General features: G+C 36.3%; 1 protein-coding gene across 5 annotated transcripts in view; it reads right to left on the reverse strand.

The window, feature by feature from the left end:
• The window catches only part of STIM2 (stromal interaction molecule 2), a 189,401-nt gene that overhangs the window by 24,886 nt on the left and 141,103 nt on the right, over nucleotides 1-23,412 (reverse strand). For all 5 annotated transcript variants that reach the window (XM_044946022.2, XM_045166303.1, XM_025290216.3 and 2 more), the window contains 4 exons: nucleotides 10,190-10,301; nucleotides 6,236-6,351; nucleotides 1,428-1,605; nucleotides 732-909 (listed from right to left, as the gene is read on the reverse strand). In XM_044946022.2, the coding sequence (XP_044801957.1) occupies nucleotides 732-909; nucleotides 1,428-1,605; nucleotides 6,236-6,351; nucleotides 10,190-10,301 (584 nt within the window). The remainder of the gene's footprint in view (nucleotides 1-731; nucleotides 910-1,427; nucleotides 1,606-6,235; nucleotides 6,352-10,189; nucleotides 10,302-23,412) is intronic.

Consider the following 23,412-nt stretch of genomic DNA (forward strand, 5'->3'; position numbering starts at 1 on the left):
TCTAGAAGTTGGACAAGGCAAGGAAACAGATCCTCCCCAGAGCCTCCAGAAGGAATGCAGCCTTGTAGACCTATTTTAGACTCTGACTGCAAGAACTCTAAGATAATAATGATGTGTTGTTTTAAGCCACTAAGTTTGTGGTAATTTTTTGTAGCAGAATTAGAAAACGAATACATCTACCTATGAAGATATTCTCCTGCAACCTCCCCACCTTCTCTGAAGGATAGTGCAACGCCTGAATTCCATCCTGAGTAAATGCACAGTAGAAGCAGATACTGGAAAGGATACCTTTTGGACAACTTCAAAATCTGTAGCACAGAATGTTCTAAAACCATCTAACATGATTCAAATGGATTTTTAATAGAGATTATTAACATGAGCAGAGAAGTTTAACATTACACATACTAATACTTTACTACTAGGTTATAGTCAGAAACTGAGACATACTACAGATGTTAAATAAACATCTTGGGTTTACTCAAGACAACATGGCAAGGGCTAGGACTTCATGAATGAGTGAACATAATGCTAACTTTATCTTTTAGTTGGTTCTTTGTATTTTGCTGTATGAACTCTGCCCAATGCTAACAATATGAACAGGTGACCCTATTACTGACCAAGAAAGAATATATGATGGAACAAAATGTAGGAGACTGAACAAAATAAAAAAAAAAAATCCTCAGAGTAACAATACAAATTTCCTCACAAACTCTTCTTAAAAATGTAAATACCTGTTCCAATTCCTGCTCTGCATACTGACGTCTACTCAGTTCACATTCAGCTCCCTCCCTCAGCTCTCTCAGTCGAAAAGCTTCTTCCTTTGCATAATTGATTTCATCCATCATTTTGCGCTCCAGATTTTGCTTTTCTACGGCAACATTTCTGTTTTCTTCCTGTGCCTTTTCAAGCCTTACAGAATAAACATGAAAATTCCTCACAAAAGTTTCCAAAATTTCATTATTTTAGTGAAGAATAAATATGTATCAAGTAATAATATACATGTTTTGATCAAAATTCACAGCCATTTCTATTAATCTTAAATTTGGACCAAAAAAATCAGGTAACGTACTAGATAGCTATTTGGTTTATCTTGGCCTAAAAATACAGAAATAGCATGGAAATACTCTTCAGGAAAAAGACTTTTCAAAAATTGATAATTATTTAAGTCATGTTTAAAATAAAATTTAACTACACATGTAATTCTACCTACATTTGATTTCCACTTGTCTTCTACCCATTTATTCCCTAATGCATACCTTTTTAATAAATTTGTAATTATGACCTTTCTAAAAATGTGAAATGAAGTGTACACACAATTCCTGATATATATATCAATCTAAATACAAATGCATAAGCACATGCCCATATTACATATTCACAAACTGTATGGTCCCACATAAGATTTATAGCTTTTTTTATCTACTCACCTCTCTTGTAAGTCCATTAGACTTTGCTCTGCAGTTTGTAGACTCTCTAAGTCTTTCATCATTTTTGCAACATGCTCTTTTGATGTCTTATTCTGCGTATAAGCAAACCAACACCCTCCAACACCAATTACTATAGAAACTGTAAGGATAAAATCCTTCATCCAGTTATGAGGAGGGCCTATCAAGAGAATTACAGATGGCAAATTAATCTGAGTATCACAAAATCTCAATACACATGGTCACTTAATTTAAAAAGTAGTAGATATCTAAAAACAAAATATGAAGATGTTCCTCCCATATATAAGCCCCAGCCTTTTACAAATTTTTTTCTTCAAATAATCAATGAGTTTATGATAACTACCTGATATACTAGACCTATAGGAGGCAGGGGCTTCCCCAGTGGCTCAGTGGTAAAGAATCTGGTTGCAATGCAGGAAATGCAGTTTCGTTCCCTGGGTCAGGAAGGTCCCCTGGAAGAGGAAATGGCAACCCACTCCAGTATTCCTGCCTGGGAAATGCCATGGACAGAGAAGCCTGGCGGGCTATAGTCCATGGGGTCACAAAATCAAGACAGTATGGTACTGGCACAAAGACAGAAATATAGATCAATGGAACAAAATAGAAAGCCCAGAGATAAATCCACACACATATGGACACCTTATCTTTGACAAAGGAGGCAAGAATATACAATGGATTAAAGACAATCTCTTTAACAAGTGGTGCTGGGAAATCTGGTCAACCACTTGTAAAAGAATGAAACTAGAACACTTTCTAACACCATACACAAAAATAAACTCAAAATGGATTAAAGATCTCAACGTAAGACCAGAAACTATAAAACTCCTAGAGGAGAACATAGGCAAAACACTCTCTGACATACATCACAGCAGGATCCTCTATGACCCACCTGCCAGAATATTGGAAATAAAAGCAAAAATAAACAAATGGGACCTAATTAACCTTAAAAGCTTCTGCACATCAAAGGAAACTATTAGCAAGGTGAAAAGACAGCCTTCAGAATGGGAGAAGATAATAGCAAATGAAGCAACTGACAAACAACTAATCTCGAGAATATACAAGCAACTCCTACAGCTCAACTCCAGAAAAATAAATGACCCAATCAAAAATGGGCCAAAGAACTAAATAGACATTTCTCCAAAGAAGACATACAGATGGCTAACAAACACATGAAAAGATGCTCAACATCACTCATTATCAGAGAAATGCAAATCAAAACCACTATGAGGTACCATTTCACACCAGTCAGAATGGCTGCGATCCAAAAGTCTACAAGTAATAAATGCTGGAGAGGGTGTGGAGAAAAGGGAACCCTCTTACACTGTTGGTGGGAATGCAAACTAGTACAGCCACTATGGAGAACAGTGTGGAGATTCCTTAAAAAACTGGAAATAGACATGCCTTATGATCCAGCAATCCCACTGCTGGGCATACACACTGAGGAAACCAGAAGGGAAAGAGACACGTGTACCCCAATGTTCATCGCAGCACTGTTTATAATAGCCAGGACATGGAAGCAACCTAGATGTCCATCAGCAGATGAATGGATAAGAAAGCAGTGGTACATATACACAATGGAGTATTACTCAGCCATTAAAAAGAATACATTTGAATCAGTTCTAATGAGGTGGATGAAACTGGAGCCTATTATACAGAGTGAAGTAAGCCAGAAAGAAAAACACCAATACAGTATACTAACGCATATATATGGAATTTAGAAAGATGGTAACAATAACCCTGTGTACGAGACAGCAAAAGAGACACTGATGTATAGAACAGTCTTATGGACTCTGAGAGAGAGGGAGAGGGTGGGAAGATTTGGGAGAATGGCATTGAAACATGTGTAATATCATGTATGAAACGAGTTGCCAGTCCAGGTTCGATGCACGATACTGGATGCTTGGGGCTGGTGCACTGGGACGACCCAGAGGGATGGAATGGGGAGGGAGGAGGGAGGAGGGTTCAGGATGGGGAACACATGTATACCTGTGGCGGATTCATTTTGATATTTGGCAAAACTAATACAATTATGTAAAGTTTAAAAATAAAATAAAATTAAAAAAAAAAAAAAAAAAAAGAGCTGGAAATGACTGAGCAACTAAACCACAACAACAGGGGGCAGAGATAACCCCACATGGATGCACTATGCCCCTGCTGGTACAGGAGTTAGTGACAAAAATCCTGGGGCATTCTGAAAAAGCACAGTATCTCCAATCACATACACAGGGAATGGTCCTCTATGGGGTAAAGAGTCATAACGAGTATCACCATCACCAGCCCAACTCCCTTCCTTCAGACAGTTAGGTAGTGGCCATGCTTTAATACAAAAACTGAAACCCTAATCATTCACCAGAAAGCTTTCTTCCCAAGCATGTAGCCACATAACTAGTTAGGATTAATCAGTGATTCTCAACTGAGAGGGACACTTCCCTCCAGCAGACGTTTGACAATTTTTGCTTGTCACAATTCAGGAAGTGGAAGTAGGGCTATTTGCTACTGGTATCCAGTAGGTAGAGGCCAGGGATGTTGCTAAACACCCAATAATGTACAAGATAATCTCTTTCCTGCTCCCACTCTGGTGATAACAAAGAATTATACAGCCTAGAATGCAAATAGTGGCAAGGTTGAGAAATCACGGGTCAAATGATCATGACAAGCCATGTTTTAGGTGGTTTTTTGCCAGAGAGATCTGGGTGACTCGAGGGAAACAGGTGCCAGGGATAGATGTAACCCCCACACTTACTTGTTTCTAAAGTAAGGAGCAAGGAGCCAGGGCCTATTGTCTTCAGTAATACAAAACACAGAAACCACTAGTCAAATAATTTCCTAGTTTATCTCTGAATGCAGGGGCTCAATTGAGGGATGCAGGGTAACTAATAAAACATGATGTATTATCTGATGTATTGCAAAGAGATTATAGGTGTTCAGTGAAAAACTGCCTAGCTGCCCATACCTCTGGCAGGAAGGAGATATTTTCCATGTTCGACAAGATGACGAGCTCCACAGAAATGAAAAGTTCTCATGCTTATAAGCCTAGGGTTTGTGTATGTTTACATGGTGTGATAAACAGCATGCTCCATGCCAGAGATCCTCAGCGCTACATATTTTCATACCCTCACCTACAGTGAAAGAGATTCTCTCTTCACTCTTTGGCAGAAGGCTAAAGTTTCAAAAGGATTTGTTTTTATTCTGCCTCAGGCTGAGAGGTTCAGCTCAGGCTCCGGTTCAAATATGAGACTTATTCAGGCTGAACTATAATCACCAGAAATAATAATAAAAAGAGGGACAAGTCTCAAACTATACAACAAATACCATGAACTGGTAAGGATTTCAGTGAAAACTCCTTTAAAATGTATCTCTATTCACTGGATACTGCTAGTTTTTTGTTTTTTTTTTTTTAAATAATCTTAATGTGGGTGTTCCAACCATAAGGTTCATTCACTCAAGTAATAATTCTAAGACAAACACATTAAAAAGGTAATGCATCATTAACTTCTAAACTGGTTTGTTTATTAATACATTTGTTTTCAACATTCTTTGAGACTAGTTTGGTTTCTTTACAAATGATAATACTGTTTGGCTTACAGAATAGTTTGTTCTTGGATCAATAAAATAAAAATATCCCCAATCAACCTGTATATAGAGACAAATGCTATAGTTTAATTCCTATTTTAACCAATAATTCACATGAAAAAACTAGAGTGACTCTCACAAAAGACAATCCCCAATAGATTCAGTTGAAAACTCAGGACAAGGAAAAGGTTAGAAAGGGTGTCATCTCCATGGAATGCTTGGCATTTCAATAGTGTTCTATTTCCTAGGGTTTGTAATTCCCACCAACAGTGCATTTCCACCAACTCTCACAAAGGGGGTTCCAGCTGTTTCACCAGCTGCTTTTAGCCTGAGCCAAAACAGAACCACCAGTAAACTCATGGAATGCATCAAACCTCTCCAGTAACCCTAGCAGGGGCACCCCCAACGCAGTATCATAGAAATCTATAAGCCTCTTAACTAAAAACTGAGGTAAAATAAACATTAGTTTCTTCATTTATAATTTGTGAAAACCATTTTTCCAGAATTAACTCAGTTGTTCCGTTTTGAAAAATAAAATTCCTCTAAAATGTGTACTCTTCAAACAATTTTCCCCCAAAGCTTTCTGAAATCTGAAATTAAATGACGTAAACAAATTAAACTTCCCTTCTGGGAAGAAAGTATTCCTGTCAGGTAAAGAAGAAGGCTTATTTTCCTTACAAATATGACAAAGCAATTTCTTAAATGTTCTTCCTCAGAACAATCAAAGAATATTCTCCACCTTGTGCTTCTGCCAGAATAGTCTGTTCCTTTATACAGTTTCAAGCAGGCCTCTAGGGCCACTGTTTTTGATCTGTATCTTAAAAATCCTTTTCCTGGTAATTAATCAAATCCAGTTGGGCTTTATTATTTCATGTCATCAAGATAGTGGGAATGCACCTTTTAAAACAAGGACTCTAGTGAATATCGAACTATAATAACAAACATTAAAACTGCTATAGAGTTTTAAATCTAGAAATTTAATCAACTTACATACAGTTTTACAACTTTCTACATCAGTAACCAGCTTTGAAAATACCACATGGGATATTTCAATGACAGAAAATCTCATCCTATAAATCTTTTAAGATAGTATTATACTCTTATACCCAACAGAGGATTCTTCTGGTCTACTACCTTTCTTACTTTTTCCTTCTTTAAATAACAACAGATGATCTGATTACTCTTTTTCATCATATTTTGTGCGAGAGAATACTAACGCGTTAGAGGTCCGAACAAAACCACATCCAGCGCCTTGAGCTGAAGTTTTTGTCTATGACTCCGGTCGCTGATTTTCAACTGAGAGATCATAAATGAAAATTCATGTACTGCTATCCTGTTCATTTAAAAAAATATATATATTAAAAATATTACTAGGAGGTACATTTAAATATTTCCGCAACACACTTAATACTTATATATATTAGTGATGATTACTTTAAGAGTTCACCCAAGTGCAATTTAATACTTTACTATATGCAACAAAAACCTTTTCAGTGCAAGCTCAGCAGTGCAAAGACTTCTGTATGTCAATAATTTCATTGCTATATTGATGTTTTTGTTTTTCTAAGGTTTCTTTATGCTATAAATTAATGTGATTCAGAAATTTATCAAATTCAAAATATTTTATGATTATTAAATTACCTCTGGCATTTTACCATCATTTCATAAACAACAAGAAAATTGTAAGCAATTTACTTATTAACACAGCAGACTTAATCATTCTCAATTTAGATCATATTCATTTTCTTTATAAATATCATTTTAAAAACCTGTACCTTTACATTCTAATATTTAAACTATTTAAAAGTTCACTGAAGTCATAAATGAAAAGTAAAAAGTCATCGCTGGTTGGGGGAATAAATTGAGGAATATTTGTAATAAGAAGTATAGAACCATTTCACTAGCAATGAAGAAAGTCTGCAGGGTGCCAAAAGGCTCAGGTGAAATAAGGAAATAAAATTTCTTTGTTTTGGACTTCCAATCCAAGCAGGCCAGTAGTTAAGATGTCTTATCAACCAAGTGGGATACAAAGACGAATTTTATGACACAAAGTATAATAATAATAATAAAACTGTTAATAACAATGACAATTAAAAAAATAAGCATGTATTATGTGCTGAGTACTGTGCCAAGAACTTTTCAAACTCAAAAAATTCTATAATATATGTAAAATTGCCATTTTATAAATGAGGAAACTATGGCAGCTGTAACTTGCCCAAGATGACATAATTAGTAAGAAGACAATTAGTAAGTAAGACAATCCCAATTATCTATGATTCCAATGACTGAACTCTGAACCTTTTATTTAGGAAGATTTCAGGTTACAGAACTCCTATGAGGTTTCCACAAAACTTTAGAGAGTAAAGAACTCTAACTTTCCCTATAGAAAATGCCTACATTCATCATCTCTGTGGGTAACCTTTTGTGTGTAAGCTCTTGTCACATCTTTAATATGACACTTATTAAAGTGCCTGAAGGCAAACTGTGTCTTATCTCTTTATCCCCAAACCTAGCATGGTGCTTGGCAAAAGTAGATGCTTGATAAATGTTTATGTAATAGATGAATGAATGCATGGATGGGGGCAAGAATGAATAGCAATACTATCAGTACACAAAATTTAAGAGAGACAATGAGATGTAGTAAAAACGAAACTATAAAAGAGAATTTTATGCAAAGTTCAATATGAGTCCAGAGGTGGAAGGGATTCTACCTGAGTGGGTGAGGATGTCAGGGAAGTTCACACAGGTCTGAAAGGAATGAGGAGGCATGTGTCAGGTGAAGAGAGCCTTAGTATAAGCTCTGGTAACAGAATTACAGAATATAGAAAATACAGTAAAAGGCTTAAGATAACCATGACATGAAAACGAACATAGTTTTACCTACCTACTACACATGTAATAGTATTTTAAGGTCACAGAAAGGAAACAAAATAATGAATTACTGTAGGTATGTGTACATTTGGAATGTGTAATACATTTCTTATACATTCTTACAAACAGCTCTTATATCTACAGTTACACTACAAAAAGCTTTGTGACTTAGGTAATTAATTGCTACTGCCCCTTTGAATGGACTCCTCTAATCTCTATCACCACATAAAAGGGGCTTGATGAAGACTATGCCAGTTTTTCTTTCCCCTCCATTCAAAAAGGCACCAGTAGGCTGACCTAAAAGTTGAACTTCTACATTTATAAGTTTTCTTCTGTAGTAACATGTTCACTATTTTGAAAAACTTATCTTGATTAAGTGTGATGTTATCTCAACAATTCTACCAGAATTTGAGGTTATCTCTGATAACTTTCAGGCTTCCCAGATGGCTCAGTGGTAAAGAATCTGCCTGCAATGCAGGAGATGCAGGTTTGATCCCTGGGTCTGGAAGGTCCCCTGGAGGAGGAAATGGCAACCTACTCCAGTATTCTTACCTGGGAAAGCCCATGGACAGAGGAGCCTGGTAGGCTACAGGCCATGGAGTCACAAAAGAGTCTGACGTGACTTAGTGACTAAAAAACTGAAAATGTTTACTTCACTAAAACAAGAAAAGTGGCCATAACATGTACAGTCAAAATATTGAGCAGCCTGTTTATTTCATGTTGTTATTATGTAAAGAAACTTTCCAAAGGACCACATAAGAAAAGTTGTATAAGTCACAGGGTTAACATAAACAACTTAAAAAACCCTAATCCCACCTTAATGCTCTACTATTCTGTTTTAACTTAGAAATGTGTCTTATTTAAAAAGCAAGAACTCAATTTTTTTTCTTCTTTCCAGCATCTAGTTGCACCATGAATATAAAAAATACTTAATATAAACTTACTGATTTGACTCTTAACCCCATTAATTTCATCATTATAGTCATGTGCACAGTAAAATCAGAAATACTGATGCTCAGAATACATTTAAGGAGATATGGAAACTTTCAACTCGATCTAAAATACCAACTTCTAAGCAAAAAAAAGCTGTATACTTAAATAAGATACAGGCAGGCAAATTGATTAGAAATATGCATATAATAATAGACAACACTATTAAAGTCTTTTTTGATACAGAAACAATCTAAGTTTGAATGGAACATGAGCAATCTTGTAAGGGTCAAATTTCAGTGAAATTTCTGCAAATTTTAACATTTAAATCTTTAGTGATTATTAGGTTAACTAACGGAATTTTTAAATATAATTTAGAAAAGTAGTGACAATTAATTCCAGACATCTAAGGGATAAACTAGCATCTTATACTTTGGTATCAGATCTATCCAGGTTCAAATACTACCTTGGGCAAAATATCTAAATTCTTTCTGACTTGGTTTCTTCAATCTATAAAATGGGAATAATAGTACATACTTAATTTTAACCTGAAGCTTAAATGAGATAATACAAAGCATCTCTGTGTAATATACATTCAAAAATAATTACTATCATTTACCTTTAGTAAATGTTTAGTTTAAATTAAAAAGTTTAATAAAACTTTTTTTTGAGATTTAACTTATTGTCTCTAATATTAAGTGGTTATTGCCGTTATTAAAAGAACAACAATTAAGAGATATCTGTATATTAATCCATTCAAATAGGTTTTCTCATATCAAATGAATAAGTTTTGTTACTTTTACCACAGGTTCAGAGGTTGGTTCTTTGATTTATCTAAGGAGAAGGCAATGGCACCCCACTCCAGTACTTTTGCCTAGAAAATCCCATGGACGGAGGAGCCTTGTGGGCTGCAGTCCATGGGGTCACTAGAGTTGGACACGACTGAGCGACTTCACTTTGACTTTTCACTTTCATGCATTGGAAAAGGAAATGGCAACCCACTCCAGTGTTCTTGCCTGGAGAATCCCAGGGACGGGGGAGCCTGGTGGGCTGCCGTCTATGGGGTCGCACAGAGTCGGACACAAATGAAGCGACTTAGCAGTAGCAGCAGCAGCAAAAAAGATATAGTTGACCCATCTTCTAATTCTCAAATTACTTTCTCTAGAAATAATTTTCTTCAAAGACCTGATTATTCAAGCAAGAAAAACTGATTAAAACTTACAAATTCATACCTTACATGTGTCAAAGAATGGATATATTTATAATATTTTCTTTGAGTCCTTAGCCACAGAAGTAACTTAATTGAAAAGTGACCTTACTCTCGAGGAGTAGGAAAAAAAAAAAAAAACACTTGGATAATAAAGACCCACCTGGGAAGTGTTGTCCCTTTGACATTGTTGTCTCTAAAATTCTTCTCATATTGGGGTAGTTCAACAAATTCTATCAACCATTGAAGTGTGTCCTCAAGGGTCCAATTATGAACTACAAAAGATAAAAACAAAGAATATTTTAAACACATGTGCTTTCAGAATTTATAAAAATTATATATATGTATATACATACATATATAACACTACTGTAACTTCACAGGAAATAACAATGTTAGACTGAATTTTCAATTTAATCACTAATAAGTACTAAAATAATGTTTGGCATTATATGAGAAGCTCAAAACAATGGAGACATACCTCCTACCCTTAAGGGCTTACAATCTAGAACAGAGAGGACACATAAAGGAAAAGAGAACAAAACATTAGCATGTTTAATTCTAAAATAAGCATCTATGCAAATTTGAACAGGATGAAATAATCTACTATTTCCCTGGCTGTAAAAAAACTTACCAGATATATATTCATTCTTCCTTTCATTTAACCATCCATCCACATAACATTATAAACCTTCTCAGTATCAGATTCCATTCTAGGCACTGGGAATATAGCAGTAAAGAAGACGGATAAACTCCTTGCCTTCATAAAACAAATTCTTTTGGGAGTAGGCAGGGGCAATTAATAAAAGGAGGAAGAAAAGAGGAAGAATTTCAGATAATGATCAGCTATTACAAAAGAAAGGAAAGATGTCAGGGTAAGTTTCTCTGAGGAGCTGTTACCTGATTTAAGACCCAAAAACTGCAAGGAGCCAACACTGTGATGATCTTGGAGAAAAAACAATCCAAACAGACTTAAAAGCTGGTGTAAAAACCTTACGGAATGAACCAGCTGTGTATGAGGGATAGAGTGCAGTCAGAAGGGCCAGTCCAAAAAAGATTTTCAAGAATTCTGGATATCTTTCAATAAGAAGAGGAAGAAGTAAATAATCTATGCTTTTAAAATAGCACTCTCCACTGTGGAGAATGAATTGTGGGAGACAAGACTGAAAACAAAGAGAAATAAGACCAGTCCTTATCCAAGCAAAAGGAGTTACTGTCTTGGACCAAGGTTCTAATAGAGGATATAGTGACAAGTGGCCAGATTCAGGACGTATTCTGGGGAAAATGCTTTTAGATGTTCTGATGAAATGGATGGAAGCTGGTAGGCAGAAGAAAGTCTAAAGAAGCACAGAGAGTGCTTCCACTAATTAAGACAGGAAAGAGTGAGGAGGACTAGACTTGGGTGGCAAGTAGGGGCAGGTGATAGGGACCAAAAGTTCTATTTTTAGACATTATAACATGTCTAAACATTTGAAGTATGTATCAGATATTTAAGTGCAGATAGACAAGAGCAGTCAGATATACAAATCTTGAGCTTACAGAAAAGTAAGGTTAGGAATAGAGACATAAATTAGGAGTCATGAGCATACAGATGGTCTTTAGACTGAATGAGATCACCCAAAAGAGCTAAAGATAGCTATTACTGGATTCTAAGAGACTGGCTCCAAATCATGAAGAAAAGGACAACTAACATCTCTTCTCCTAGACACTTACTTTGAATTAAGCCCTTTATATGCATTTTTCCCTTTAAGCCTTAAAAATAAAGAAACAAACAAAAATTTACACAACATGATTATCTCCATTCTGGAGATAAGAAACTGAGAAGTTAATGGGATCGAGACAGTCAATAGCAGAACTGGATCTCAACTCAGGCCAACTGACCTCAGGACCTGATTCTATGCTACTGTGAGAGGAATAATATTAAATAACAGTAGAGATAAACAAGCAGTTAAATACTGGAAGCAGCTAAAGACATTCTACTTCAAGAAGAACAAAGACAAGTTTATCCAAAGGAAAGGATATGAATGTGCTGGAAAAAAGAAGAGCTCCATATTCGTCTTCATACATACTTTGAAGATGTGGAAAAACAAAATGCTTACTGATCACAGAAAAGGCCAAAGGAGAGGAAAGGAAAAAAGTGAGCAATAAAAGCAGATGTGGGAATCCATCTGTGATAAACCTGAGATGAGATCTTCCTGAGTATGAACTTACTTTTACAAGCAAGGCTGGATGTTCACAATCTGCATTTTTCATTAAGTAAATCAGAAACAAAACATTAACAAAAATTAACTCTTAAATAACATACAACATTTGATAATTTTATACTGAGACAGCTTTGACAATTTTTTTAAATGAGCTCTCCTTCTTGTGTTCCTGCCGTTAAGACTGGGCATGTGCCTGAGGCTGCTGTACCCATTTAGCCAAATAACTTAGAATAAATATCAGCCAAAGGTTCAGGCCCTGGGTGCTCTCCACTGAATTTAATACATGTAAAGTAGCTTTTTTTTTTTTTAAGTTTCTTCCTATTCAAGACGAACTGCACTGAGAACTGCCTGGTCTGAGACTCTGCCAAGAAACCGACAGCACAGCTGCACCTCACACACCCACACGAAAACTTCAGCCAAGATAACAGGATAAGATGCTGTCATGTCCATGGCTGTTCATCTGATCAACAGCAAAAGCCTAAACACTCCAGTGCATCAAAATATTCTCTCAATTATCAATGAAATAAGACAGAAAAGAAGAAAAATCAAATGAAGAAGAAGACATGTTTAAAGTACCCAAATTCTAGTATTATTCCATCTGATAAGTAGAGAATTACACTGGTGCTAAAGTAATTTTCTTTACAATGAATCTGTAAAACTACAAAATTCTAACACAGAGCACACAGTTTGCTTTGGGGTGCGGGGGGTTGGGGGCTCATTTCATTGTCTTTTTCTCATGCTTTTTGGTTTCTTTGGTAATGTCCGGTAAGTATCTTCTCAGGACCAGGACCTGTACTGTATGTATATTAGCTTTCTCTGCTCCAAATTCAGTAACTGTCTTTTGATTCCTAGGACAGATAATACTATGCCCTTCCTCGGGGTCTTGGCACACATGGCGTTTCCTCTTTCATTTTCTCCACCCCTCTGACTCACCTTTACCTATTTACTTTATTGAGCCTTCATATTGCAGATAAAACTTTAATTCCTTGGGGAGCCTTCTCAAACACTGCTATACGATCATACATCACACTGTACTTTTAGGCGTAGCATTTAACATAGCATTTATGATTATTTGTTTCTATGATTATTGTTTTAACATCTGTTTATACCTCTCAAGCATAAGTTTCTTGCTCACTCTTCTATCCCTAGCACTTGGTACACAAAAGGTGCTCAACAAGATTCTCTCAAATAAATGAAGCAGACTGTGTTTGTAATTGACAACTACTATGAAAATCTATTTTTACATTTTAGAAAGGAGATTCAAACAGAAAGAGGAACTTTTCTGTGTAAGAAATTTTTGTTGGCAAAAGAGTTATTAAGAATTATCTGGAAATCAACTATACTTCAATTTTTAAAAAGTAAACTTAAAAAAATTATCCAGTTCTTTATTATCCAAGTCTCACTGCCTCATGCGCTCTTGCTAAACAGTATTTCCACCAGAGGGCAGACAGAGGAGGATAATGTATTTCTTTAAAAATATAGATTTTTTTCTTTTAGTCTATCTGCAAAGCTATGGAAATGTCAGTTTCTACACTGTTAAAATTCTATTGTTTCTGCTAGAAACTGCGACCAGCGCTACAGGTTGTTGTCTTTGAGTGATCTAGGACAATTTATCCCAATATCAACAGAAAGAACTCTGGAATTAAAACAGACCTGATTCCAGTCCCAGGAACTCAATTTCTCAGCACAAAAAATAATGAAACTGAGCTAGACCATCTTTAAAATTCATTCAAATTCTTTGTTTTTGATTTCATTATAATGAACAAAAGATGATGTTTAAAATACTGCTAGACTGTTAACCTAGAACAGTAGATTATAGAATGATGACAGGGGGAAAAGTAACTCTAAGGACTTTCAGGACAGCAAAAAACTGTTCCTATTAAACACTGGGAGATTTGCAAAGCTTATTTCCAAAACCACTGCAACAACTCTTTGAAGTAGGTACTTTCATCATCATACTGAACCTGTTAGTTTATGAAGGTGAAGTTCTTAATTAGCTAAAACCTATTACTAAATGGTCAAACCAGGTTTCAGAACAAGTCCATGTCTAGAATCGTTTACCACTGTACAATAACGTTACCTCTTTAGAGTCAGGTAAATGGCCCTCATAATCAAATTAGGCACTTCAAGTAAACAGTTTATGCTCCACACTTGCAACCATGTATGTAGCTTTCTAAATCTGCCATATTCCCACATGTCATTCCTTTAACCTGGAATGGCATGCCCGTCTTCTTCCTTGTCAGGCTGCTCTTCCTTAGCCTTTGAGACCCAGATCAGGAACTCACTCCTCCATGAAGTTTTCCCTGTCTATCCATTTCTAGATTACAGTTGCTCTTCCTCATGCCCCTGATCACATGTACATATATCTGCCATAGGATTTATCCATGTGCTCTAATGAAATCGTCCGTGCTTGTGTTACCCTCTGGCTGATGAGTTCCTCAAGGGCAGGAACTTGTTCTGCCTAACACAGTGATTATTAACACCATAATGCCACATCCCTTTGATTAGGATTTTACATATTAATATACACTATATTTAACATCTCCAAACCACATCTGTGAGACAGCTGCTTCTCTACAGTCTATGCAAGAACCTTGGCCAATAGAGGCCATATAACTGTAATGTAGTCACACAGCTAGAATTTGACTCTAATCTTGTGACCCCAAGATCACTGACAATATAGGTGGCTCCTGATTTAAAAGAAGTGCTCATTATTTAACTTTAAAACTCAAAACACATTTTCTCTTAGAATCAAAGCTTCTGAACATATAGCATTAATAGTAATTCAAGAGTTAAACATTACATATGAGCAATCTGCCACGGGTAATTGTGTTAATGGAGTCAGGATTCCACTAGAGACATCAAGTAAGCACCAGGGCCTACTGAAGGCCCGGCAATAGTAACACAATAGCCCAGTGGAGCTATGCCAGTTCTTCATCATGGCACTGGCTTCTACGACTTGAAAAGGGGGCTCTACCAGGCTGAAGGGTAAGATTTCAAAGAGATTTCAGGAGATTCAGAGCTGCAGCAGGGCTCTGGACCAAAGGAAGTACTGTGAGACAGGGGAGAATGGGGACAGGATGGTGACTAGAAGCAAATCTCCAGGAGATAAGAGGGTGTGGGGGGTGCACATTTATGGATTTTTCACAGGAACACAGGCAAGATGAGGATTCTCCTTTCCATTATCTCCCTTTGCTGCTAGCTAAAGAGCTATTTCTGTAATAAGGGATGAGATTCCTGGTTCTGTACCAGAACAGCTTCCCTTTCTTCCCCTTATCCTAACTGTTATTATCAATCCTACCTCCACATAATTATTTTGGATCAGCACTTTAAAGAGAAAAATTATAACTGTGCTTAAGAGGAGAAAGCTTTTAGACAGCAGCAGGAGCTGTAGTAATGAGGAGAATGAAGAGATAGGAAAGGCTAGAAATACCCAGCAACAGAGTAAAGAAAGGAACATTCCTGTGGCCATTTAACAAAAGCAGGCTTCCAAAAAAGATGCATGAGTCATGCATAGGTACATCCTCAATTGAACAAATGAGCTTATAAGAAGAAACACCAACTGAAAGCAATGTCTCCCTCCCCTGAATTTCTATAGTACTTACTATTCCTACCAAATGGCATATCATATGTGCTGCCTTATTTTGTAACTATTTGCTTAATTACATCTTATGTTCCTACCATATTGTAAGTTTCCAGCAGCTCAGCATAAAGTTGCCATTTAAGTATTAGCTGAATATATAACTGACTTTTTTCTTCCTTAAAGAACCTGTTTTGTTTTTAATTGTGTCCACTTGCTATCCCATAGTTGTATGAAAGACATATGATACTGTTTTCACAATATCACATTTCAAAGTAACAATGGAGAATCCCTGACTCCAAAAGAAGATCATAGGAACTTATAACATGTTGGAAGTTAGAAGGTGCCAGTTTATAGCCATGTATGTGACATTAGGATGAGGTAAGAATTTGTGTGCTTCCTGTCCATTCCTGCCTCAAGCAAATGTGATAGAAACAAAAACTGTGAAAGAGAAACTTCAGGAGATTAAAATACATGTATTTACCTGCTCATTTCATCTATAAAATGCAATCTTATAAAACTTTTTCCAGTGGTCATGTATGGATATAAGAGTTGGACTATAAAGAAAGCTGAATGCAGAGGAATTGATGCTTTTGAACTTTGGTGATGGAGAAGACTCTTGAGGGTCCCTTGGACTCAAGGAGATCCAACCAGTCCATCCTAAAGGAGATCAGTCCTGGGTGTTCATTGGAAGGACTGATGTTGAAGCTGAAACTCCAATACTTTGGCCACCTGATGTGAAGAGTTGACTCATTTGAAAAGACCCTGATACTAGGAAAGATTGAGGGCAGGAGGAGAAGTGGACGATGGAGGATGAGATGGTTGGATGGCATCACCGACTCAATGAACATGGGTTTGGGTGGACTCCGGGAGTTGGTGATGGACAGGGAGGCCTGGCGTGCTGCAGTTCATGGGGTCGCAAAGAGTCGGACACGACTGAGCGACTGAACTGAACTGAATGCACCCAGTGCAGTTAGCCATATACTTGTGTTCAGTTCAGTTCAGTTCATTAAGTTATAGGCCTAAAAATACAAAACAGCTTTGTGAAGTACCACCACCTAAGTTTTCATCTGTTATATTTAATATAAGTACAAGCTGTCCTAAAAGCCTTCAAATATGATTTGTGAAATCACCTCAATTCTGTTGGGGGGTGGGGGGGGAGGGCGGGGGACTAATTACAAAGCATTAGTGTGCATGTAGAGACATGTTAATACAGCAGCACCTAACACTTTATAAGCACTTAGCAAGTTCCAGCAACTGGGCTAAATGCTTTATGTGAACTATCTCATGAAATCCTATGAAGTAGGTTTTAGGAGTAATATAATCTTGGTTTACAGATCAGGAAGCTGAGGCTCAGAGAGTATGAGTAACTTGTCTAAATTCACACACAAAGTAAGCAGTGGAGATAGGATTCAAAACAGTATCTGTTGACTTCAAAGCCCCAGCTCTTCACCATTACACTCCTTGTTCTCCTCTCCTCTGTATTAATATTTCAAAATTTTCCAAATTCACAATTAGCTGTGTCACACCTTGGATATATTTATATCTACACCATGGATATAATACATATAACACATCATTTACATTTACTCTGCATTTCATTTCTTAATATCTTTCTTTCTTACTACTTTTTAAAAAGTCCTACATTCTAAATTTATGATACCATATCTAACGTTCTTAATATTAAGAAAGCAACTGGCTTAACAGTTTCTTTTGGCAAACTACGTATTTTAGAAAAATCAATTCCTAATATCCTAATACAGTACTGTACAGCTAAACACGTTACAGTTACTACACACGTACTACTTTCTAATAAAGTATGAAAACTTCTTTGTAAGTATCAAAAGGTATGGTAGGAGGGTCAGGAAGGAGAAAGTAAAAATATTGTTAATGAAAGTAACTATCCTTAAAGCTGGCTATATGAAATGGTTAGTGAAAGAAGTTCTATATTTTGAAGCTACCCAGATACACAACCTAAAAACTATTTGTCATTTGAAAAATATCTCAATTATTGTCATGTTTATGTGAAGTGCTAATTTCTAAAATATAGGTGCAACCCGTATTCACAACTTTTCCAAAGTCTATTTCAACTAAGAATTTCAAGTTACAAAAGACTCAGAAGTTCTTATAGTGACAGTCATAACTTATTATGGGAAAATGCAACTGACTGAAGGTTCAACATAGCAAGACTTTGGTGAAAAGCAACTTTAATGAAATATAATATAAACATAAAAAATAAGTTTTTCAAATATAAAAAATGAAAAAATGTAAAGCCTTCCACACTCCATCTTAACTCAGGCGGTTTACAGACTTTGTGGTGTCCAGAGCTCAGAGTGAGATTTTAGCTGATCAGCTGCTCAGGACCATCAAGAGAGGCTTATCTTTAGAACAGAGCAAGCATGTGAGCGCCTCGGATGCATGGTGGTCAGCGGGGCATGTCTCTGTAACATGGACTAAATTCCTGCACTATGCTATATTTGGACACCTAAGAGCCACACCCTGAACTTGGGAAGCCTAAATATCAGTAGTTGTATCCAAGAGAAATAACTACACACTTTCTCTCAGGAGCTCCTTACCTTTCATCATTCAAGAATTACATGTAATTTTTAGGCATCCTAGATAAATATTGGTAAATGTCTCAATGCTCAGAGTTCAAAAATTACAAGGGTATTGTTCTCTTCCCAACAGTGGTACAATGGACACTAAGAGAAGACTTTAATACTTTTCGTATTGTCAAGTGCATTCTTATCATTTAAACAAGAATATGCCATCAACACCTGTTTTCATGAAGATTATGAAAGATAACAAAGACATATCTAAAAACAGAAACTGGAGAAACACTGAATCTCAAAATTGTATGACTGTAAAATTAACAAAACGTATGAGGAAATAACTCTTAGGAATGGTAAATAATAAGTATCATTACTTATAACAAATAAGTAAGTTCAAGGAGTCTACTTACTTTATGTATCAGTCAATAAAATAGTGGACTCAATGGCTATAAAGGAACTAAATGTTTAGTCAAGTTTTCCTAAATATCTCATTATGGCATCATTGAAGACATCACCTTAGGGACTGAGTGGATGAATTTCTAGTTACGTATCTTCCATTTTACACTCAGCCCTTGACCTTTTTTTTTAAACCCCAAACTGAGACTATAAAGAGTAATTCACATCAAATGAAAACAAGTTCTTTAAGGGCAAACAATACCTCTCGTTCATTTCTATACTCACAACACGCTATACAATGCCAAAAATATAACACGCACTAACAAATGTGGAATGGCAGGTGTTTCTTAGGAACTCAATTAATGCTTGCTGGATAAGTGAGTGAATAATAAAATGATTTATTAACCAAAGCTGCCAGGAAAATGTCACCTTTGCATTCACTCTTAGAGTGGCATTTCTAGATAAAGCAACAAACTTTTCAAAAGTATGGTTAAACTTCATAAAAAAGAGAGGATGATACTTTCAAAGAATATGTTAATAACAAAATAACAAAAACAATTCTAAATTACAGCTTTACAAATGTTTGCTTTATTTTCTGCTAAGAGTTCAAAAATGCTCACATTTTTTTTCTCTTGGAATTTGAAAGTCTCTTCAAAAGACTACCTGCACAGGTGACTTGGGATTTTTTTATTCAACAAATATTTACTGAGTGCACAGTAATTACTAGCGGGCACTAGATAAAACATCAGAGACAAGAAATTATTACTAAGACTAATGTAAAGCTTAATGTAAGAAAATGTATTGACTTCAAGGAGTTCAACAAATGATGAACACAACGTCCAGTTAATACATACTTTATTTCTAAAGAGTATTAAATCAAAGGCCAGATAAAAATTGAGCTTTCACAGTTTCATGTCACACATCTCTGGGCAAGAAGAGACATTACATGAGAAACGTGTTAATCCTTATTTCTTCCAGAATAGAAAAATTCACCAATTTCCATGGTAAAAGCATTTTCAAGATAATGTTACTCAGGAAATTTGTTTGATATGACTCTTTCTAGGACATCTAGCATCTGAAACAGTTCACAAATTATATTAGCTGCATTTGGTATACAGCATTTTCCAATTTAGGCTTCATCTACTATATACATTACTAACACCAAAACAACTTTTAGGAAAAGTTTACTTGTTTTTTGAGTACTACTGACACAATGATTAAAACATTAAAATACTAAATGGCACCCCCATTTACAGGGGACTTTTTCAATAGCTAGAGTTATGTGATAAAGGAATAATGTGAATAATGTGCTTTAGTAATAAAAATAAATTCATAAAGAAAATAATGTGCTTCAATAATAAAAATAAATTCATAAAGATGGACTCCTGAACACCATGTCACTGTACAGTGCTCACTCAACTTCTCTCCAAGGTCTGTTTTTTAACTCTCATATTGCCCAACAGTAGCTGAGTTCCATATGAGGAGGGGAAGGTAGACTACTGGTGGTCAGAGTCTGCATATGAGGACATGGGAATACTAGGTCCATACAAGGCAAGCTCCTCAGTGAGGTAACAGCCCAATGGTGTCAAGAGACTGAAAATGTACAGGGGGACTGAGCTAACTAGAAAATACATTGATGATAACAGAGCTAGTTTTTTCGTGATTGGTGAAAAGAGATAGCTCAGTTGGTAAAGAATCTGCCAGCAATGCAGGAGACCTCGGTTCAATTCCTGGGTTGGGACGATCTGCTGGAGAAGGGATAGGCCACCCACTCCAGTATTCTTGGGCTTCTCCTGTGGCTCAGCTGGTAAAGAATCTGCCTGCAATGCGGGAGACCTGGGTTCCATCCCTGGCGGAAAGGCTACCCACTCCAGTATTCTGGCCTGGAGAATTCCATGGACTGTATAGTCCATGGGGTCACAAAGAGTCGGACATAACCGAGAGATAAATAGGACATGAAGTCAACTAAATAAACCAGCTAGAATTAATCCAGTAGTGTTAGACTGCTATCAGTGTGAACTAGTATCAGGTATCAGTGAGAACTCATGACTTTTAATATACAGAGAGAAGTAAATATAGGGGTGTGTTTCTTAACTCTCGCTACTGAGAGGGCCTGGGAATAATACCTCAATATCAGTGTGCAAATCTTGGTTTCTAAACACTACCTCAACTAGAAGTAACCAGAACTCCTTGGAGTAATGGTTGTTTCCAGAGGTAGAGCTAAGAAATAACAAAATAAGCCTAGAACAGCTTTTTGTGCCAGAATATAAGGAAGGCTTAAAAAACTGTGGAGACACACATATAAAAGAATAGAAAAGTTAGCTTGAAAGGTTTGCAACAGTCATATCTGGGACAATTAAAGCATCAAAATAACCAAAGCAACAAACTCACTGAATAACGTTGATATCCAGGCACCATGCTGATATAAATGAATAAATACAGAAGATCAATTTTCAGATCAGTCATAAGATTTTGATATTCATTATTTCTCCCACTTCTATTTTCAAGATATGCCTTTTATCTCCCACCATCTTCACAGGACAAGATGTTAATATACTCTGTTTAATTTTTCCTTATATTAGAATGCAACTAATAAATGGAATGACGGGATTTTAAAAACTATAATTTGACAACCATCAGAGTAACAATTAATTCAGGCAAAAAACAGTCATGGATGCTAAAATCAGTGGGTGAAAAGAGATGAGGGATGTGATGTTACAAAGCCTCCAAGTTTCTCTTCATAAAAAAATACTAACTACAAAGGGGAAAAACGCAGTTTTACAGTTACAGAAGCAGAACAGACATTATCTTAATCAAGTGATCACAGGTAATACTGCATAACAAACTAACACCAGGTGGCACTCAAAAGGCTCTAATGAAAAGAATCATTTCTGTGACAGTCCAGCCCAAAATGCCTAGCATGGATCTAATCATAGAAAATATCAAACAAATCCTAATTTAGATACAACCTACAAAATGACACTGTTAACAGTTACTGGCCACAGACATGCAAGGCCAGGAAATACTTTGGAATTGTTCCAGATTAAAGAAGACTGCAAAGTGAGGACACCTGGGTATACTTGCATACTCATTATCAGGACCAAAAGCAAAGCTGGAATGAGGGCCTCTAGGCAAAGTGTTTTGGTCCTGAAGATTTTCACTAAATTTGAAGTTGTTTTCAATTAAAGAAATTAAAAACTGTATTAATAATCTTTCTTTTTCCATTATATAGGCATAGACTTCTAATAATTGCTAACTTCTTCATTACTTTGTAGTTTGTGGTTTTCTTCGAGAAAGTATGGCAATCTTTTAACACTAACAATGGTTATAGCAAATACCAGGTCCTTATTAGCTGTCTAGTCCTGTTCTAAGCTGTATATTGATTGATTAATCCTTAACAGAGACTTCTAAAGAGGGTACTATTACTACCTACATTTCACAGATGGGGAAAGTTAAAGACAGAAAAGATTAATACACTTGCCCAAGGGGAAAAAATCTATACAAAGACTTGAATCCAGGCAGTCAAGTGCCACACCTTCTTTAGAATACTGTCTGTCTAGGAAAGGATAGCTGTACCTTGGAGTTTCTCAAGATATCAGTATCCAAAAGGTGAGAGACTCAGTGATTATAAAGACTCAGAATCTTTAAAAAAGCTAATTGTTCAACATTCACTTAGTACCAGGTTGAAAAGATCTAAGATCCTATCTTCATAATATTGGAAAGCTTGCCATACAGATTTATGCTGTTTATTTAGAAAAATAAAAAAAACTAATAATAAACTACTGCAAAAATGTCTTTGACACTTTTAAAACAAGATTTACTATTCAATTCAGTTCATGACTTTTAATATACAGAGAGAAGTAAATATAGGAGTGTGTTTCTTAAGTCTCGCTACTGAGAGGGCCTGGGAATAATACCTCAATAGCAATGAGAAGACCTAGTGTGCAAATCTTGGTTTCTAAACACTACCTCAACTAGAAGTAACCAGAACTCCTTGGAGTAATGGTTGTTTCCAGGGGGAGAGCTAAGAAATAACAAAATAAGCCTAGAACAACTTTTTGTGCCAGAATATAAGGAAGGCTTAAAAAACTATGGAGACACACATATAAAAGAATAGAAAAGCCAGCTTGAAAGGTTTACAACAGTCTGCTTGAAAGGTTTACCAACAGTCATATCTGGAACAATCGTGTCCACTCTTTGCGACCCCATGAATCGCAGCACGCCAGGCTTCCCTGTCCATCACCAACTCCTGGAGTTCACCCAAACTCTTGTCCATCAAGTCGGTGATGCCATCCAGCCATCTCATCCTCTGTTGTCCCCTTCTCCTCCTGCCCCCAATCCCTCCCAGCATCAGAGTCTTTTCCAACGAGTCAACTCTTTGCATGAGGTGGCCAAAGTACTGGAGTTTCAGCCTTAGCATCAGTCCTTCCAGTGAACACCCAGGACTGATCTTTAGAATGGACTGGCTGGATCTCCTTGCAGTCCAAGGGACTCTCAAGAGTCTTCTCCAACACCGCAGTTTAAAAGCATCAATTCTTCAGCGCTCAGCTTTCTTCACAGTCCAACTTTCACATCCATACATATTGCTCTACTATAAAAGCACAGCTGGAATTGAAATAACCTTTCTTTTTTTTACTTTTCTAATTGTCTACTC

The sequence above is a fragment of the Bubalus bubalis genome, chromosome 7 (genome assembly GCF_019923935.1).
Source record: "Bubalus bubalis isolate 160015118507 breed Murrah chromosome 7, NDDB_SH_1, whole genome shotgun sequence".
NCBI lineage: Eukaryota > Metazoa > Chordata > Mammalia > Artiodactyla > Bovidae > Bubalus > Bubalus bubalis.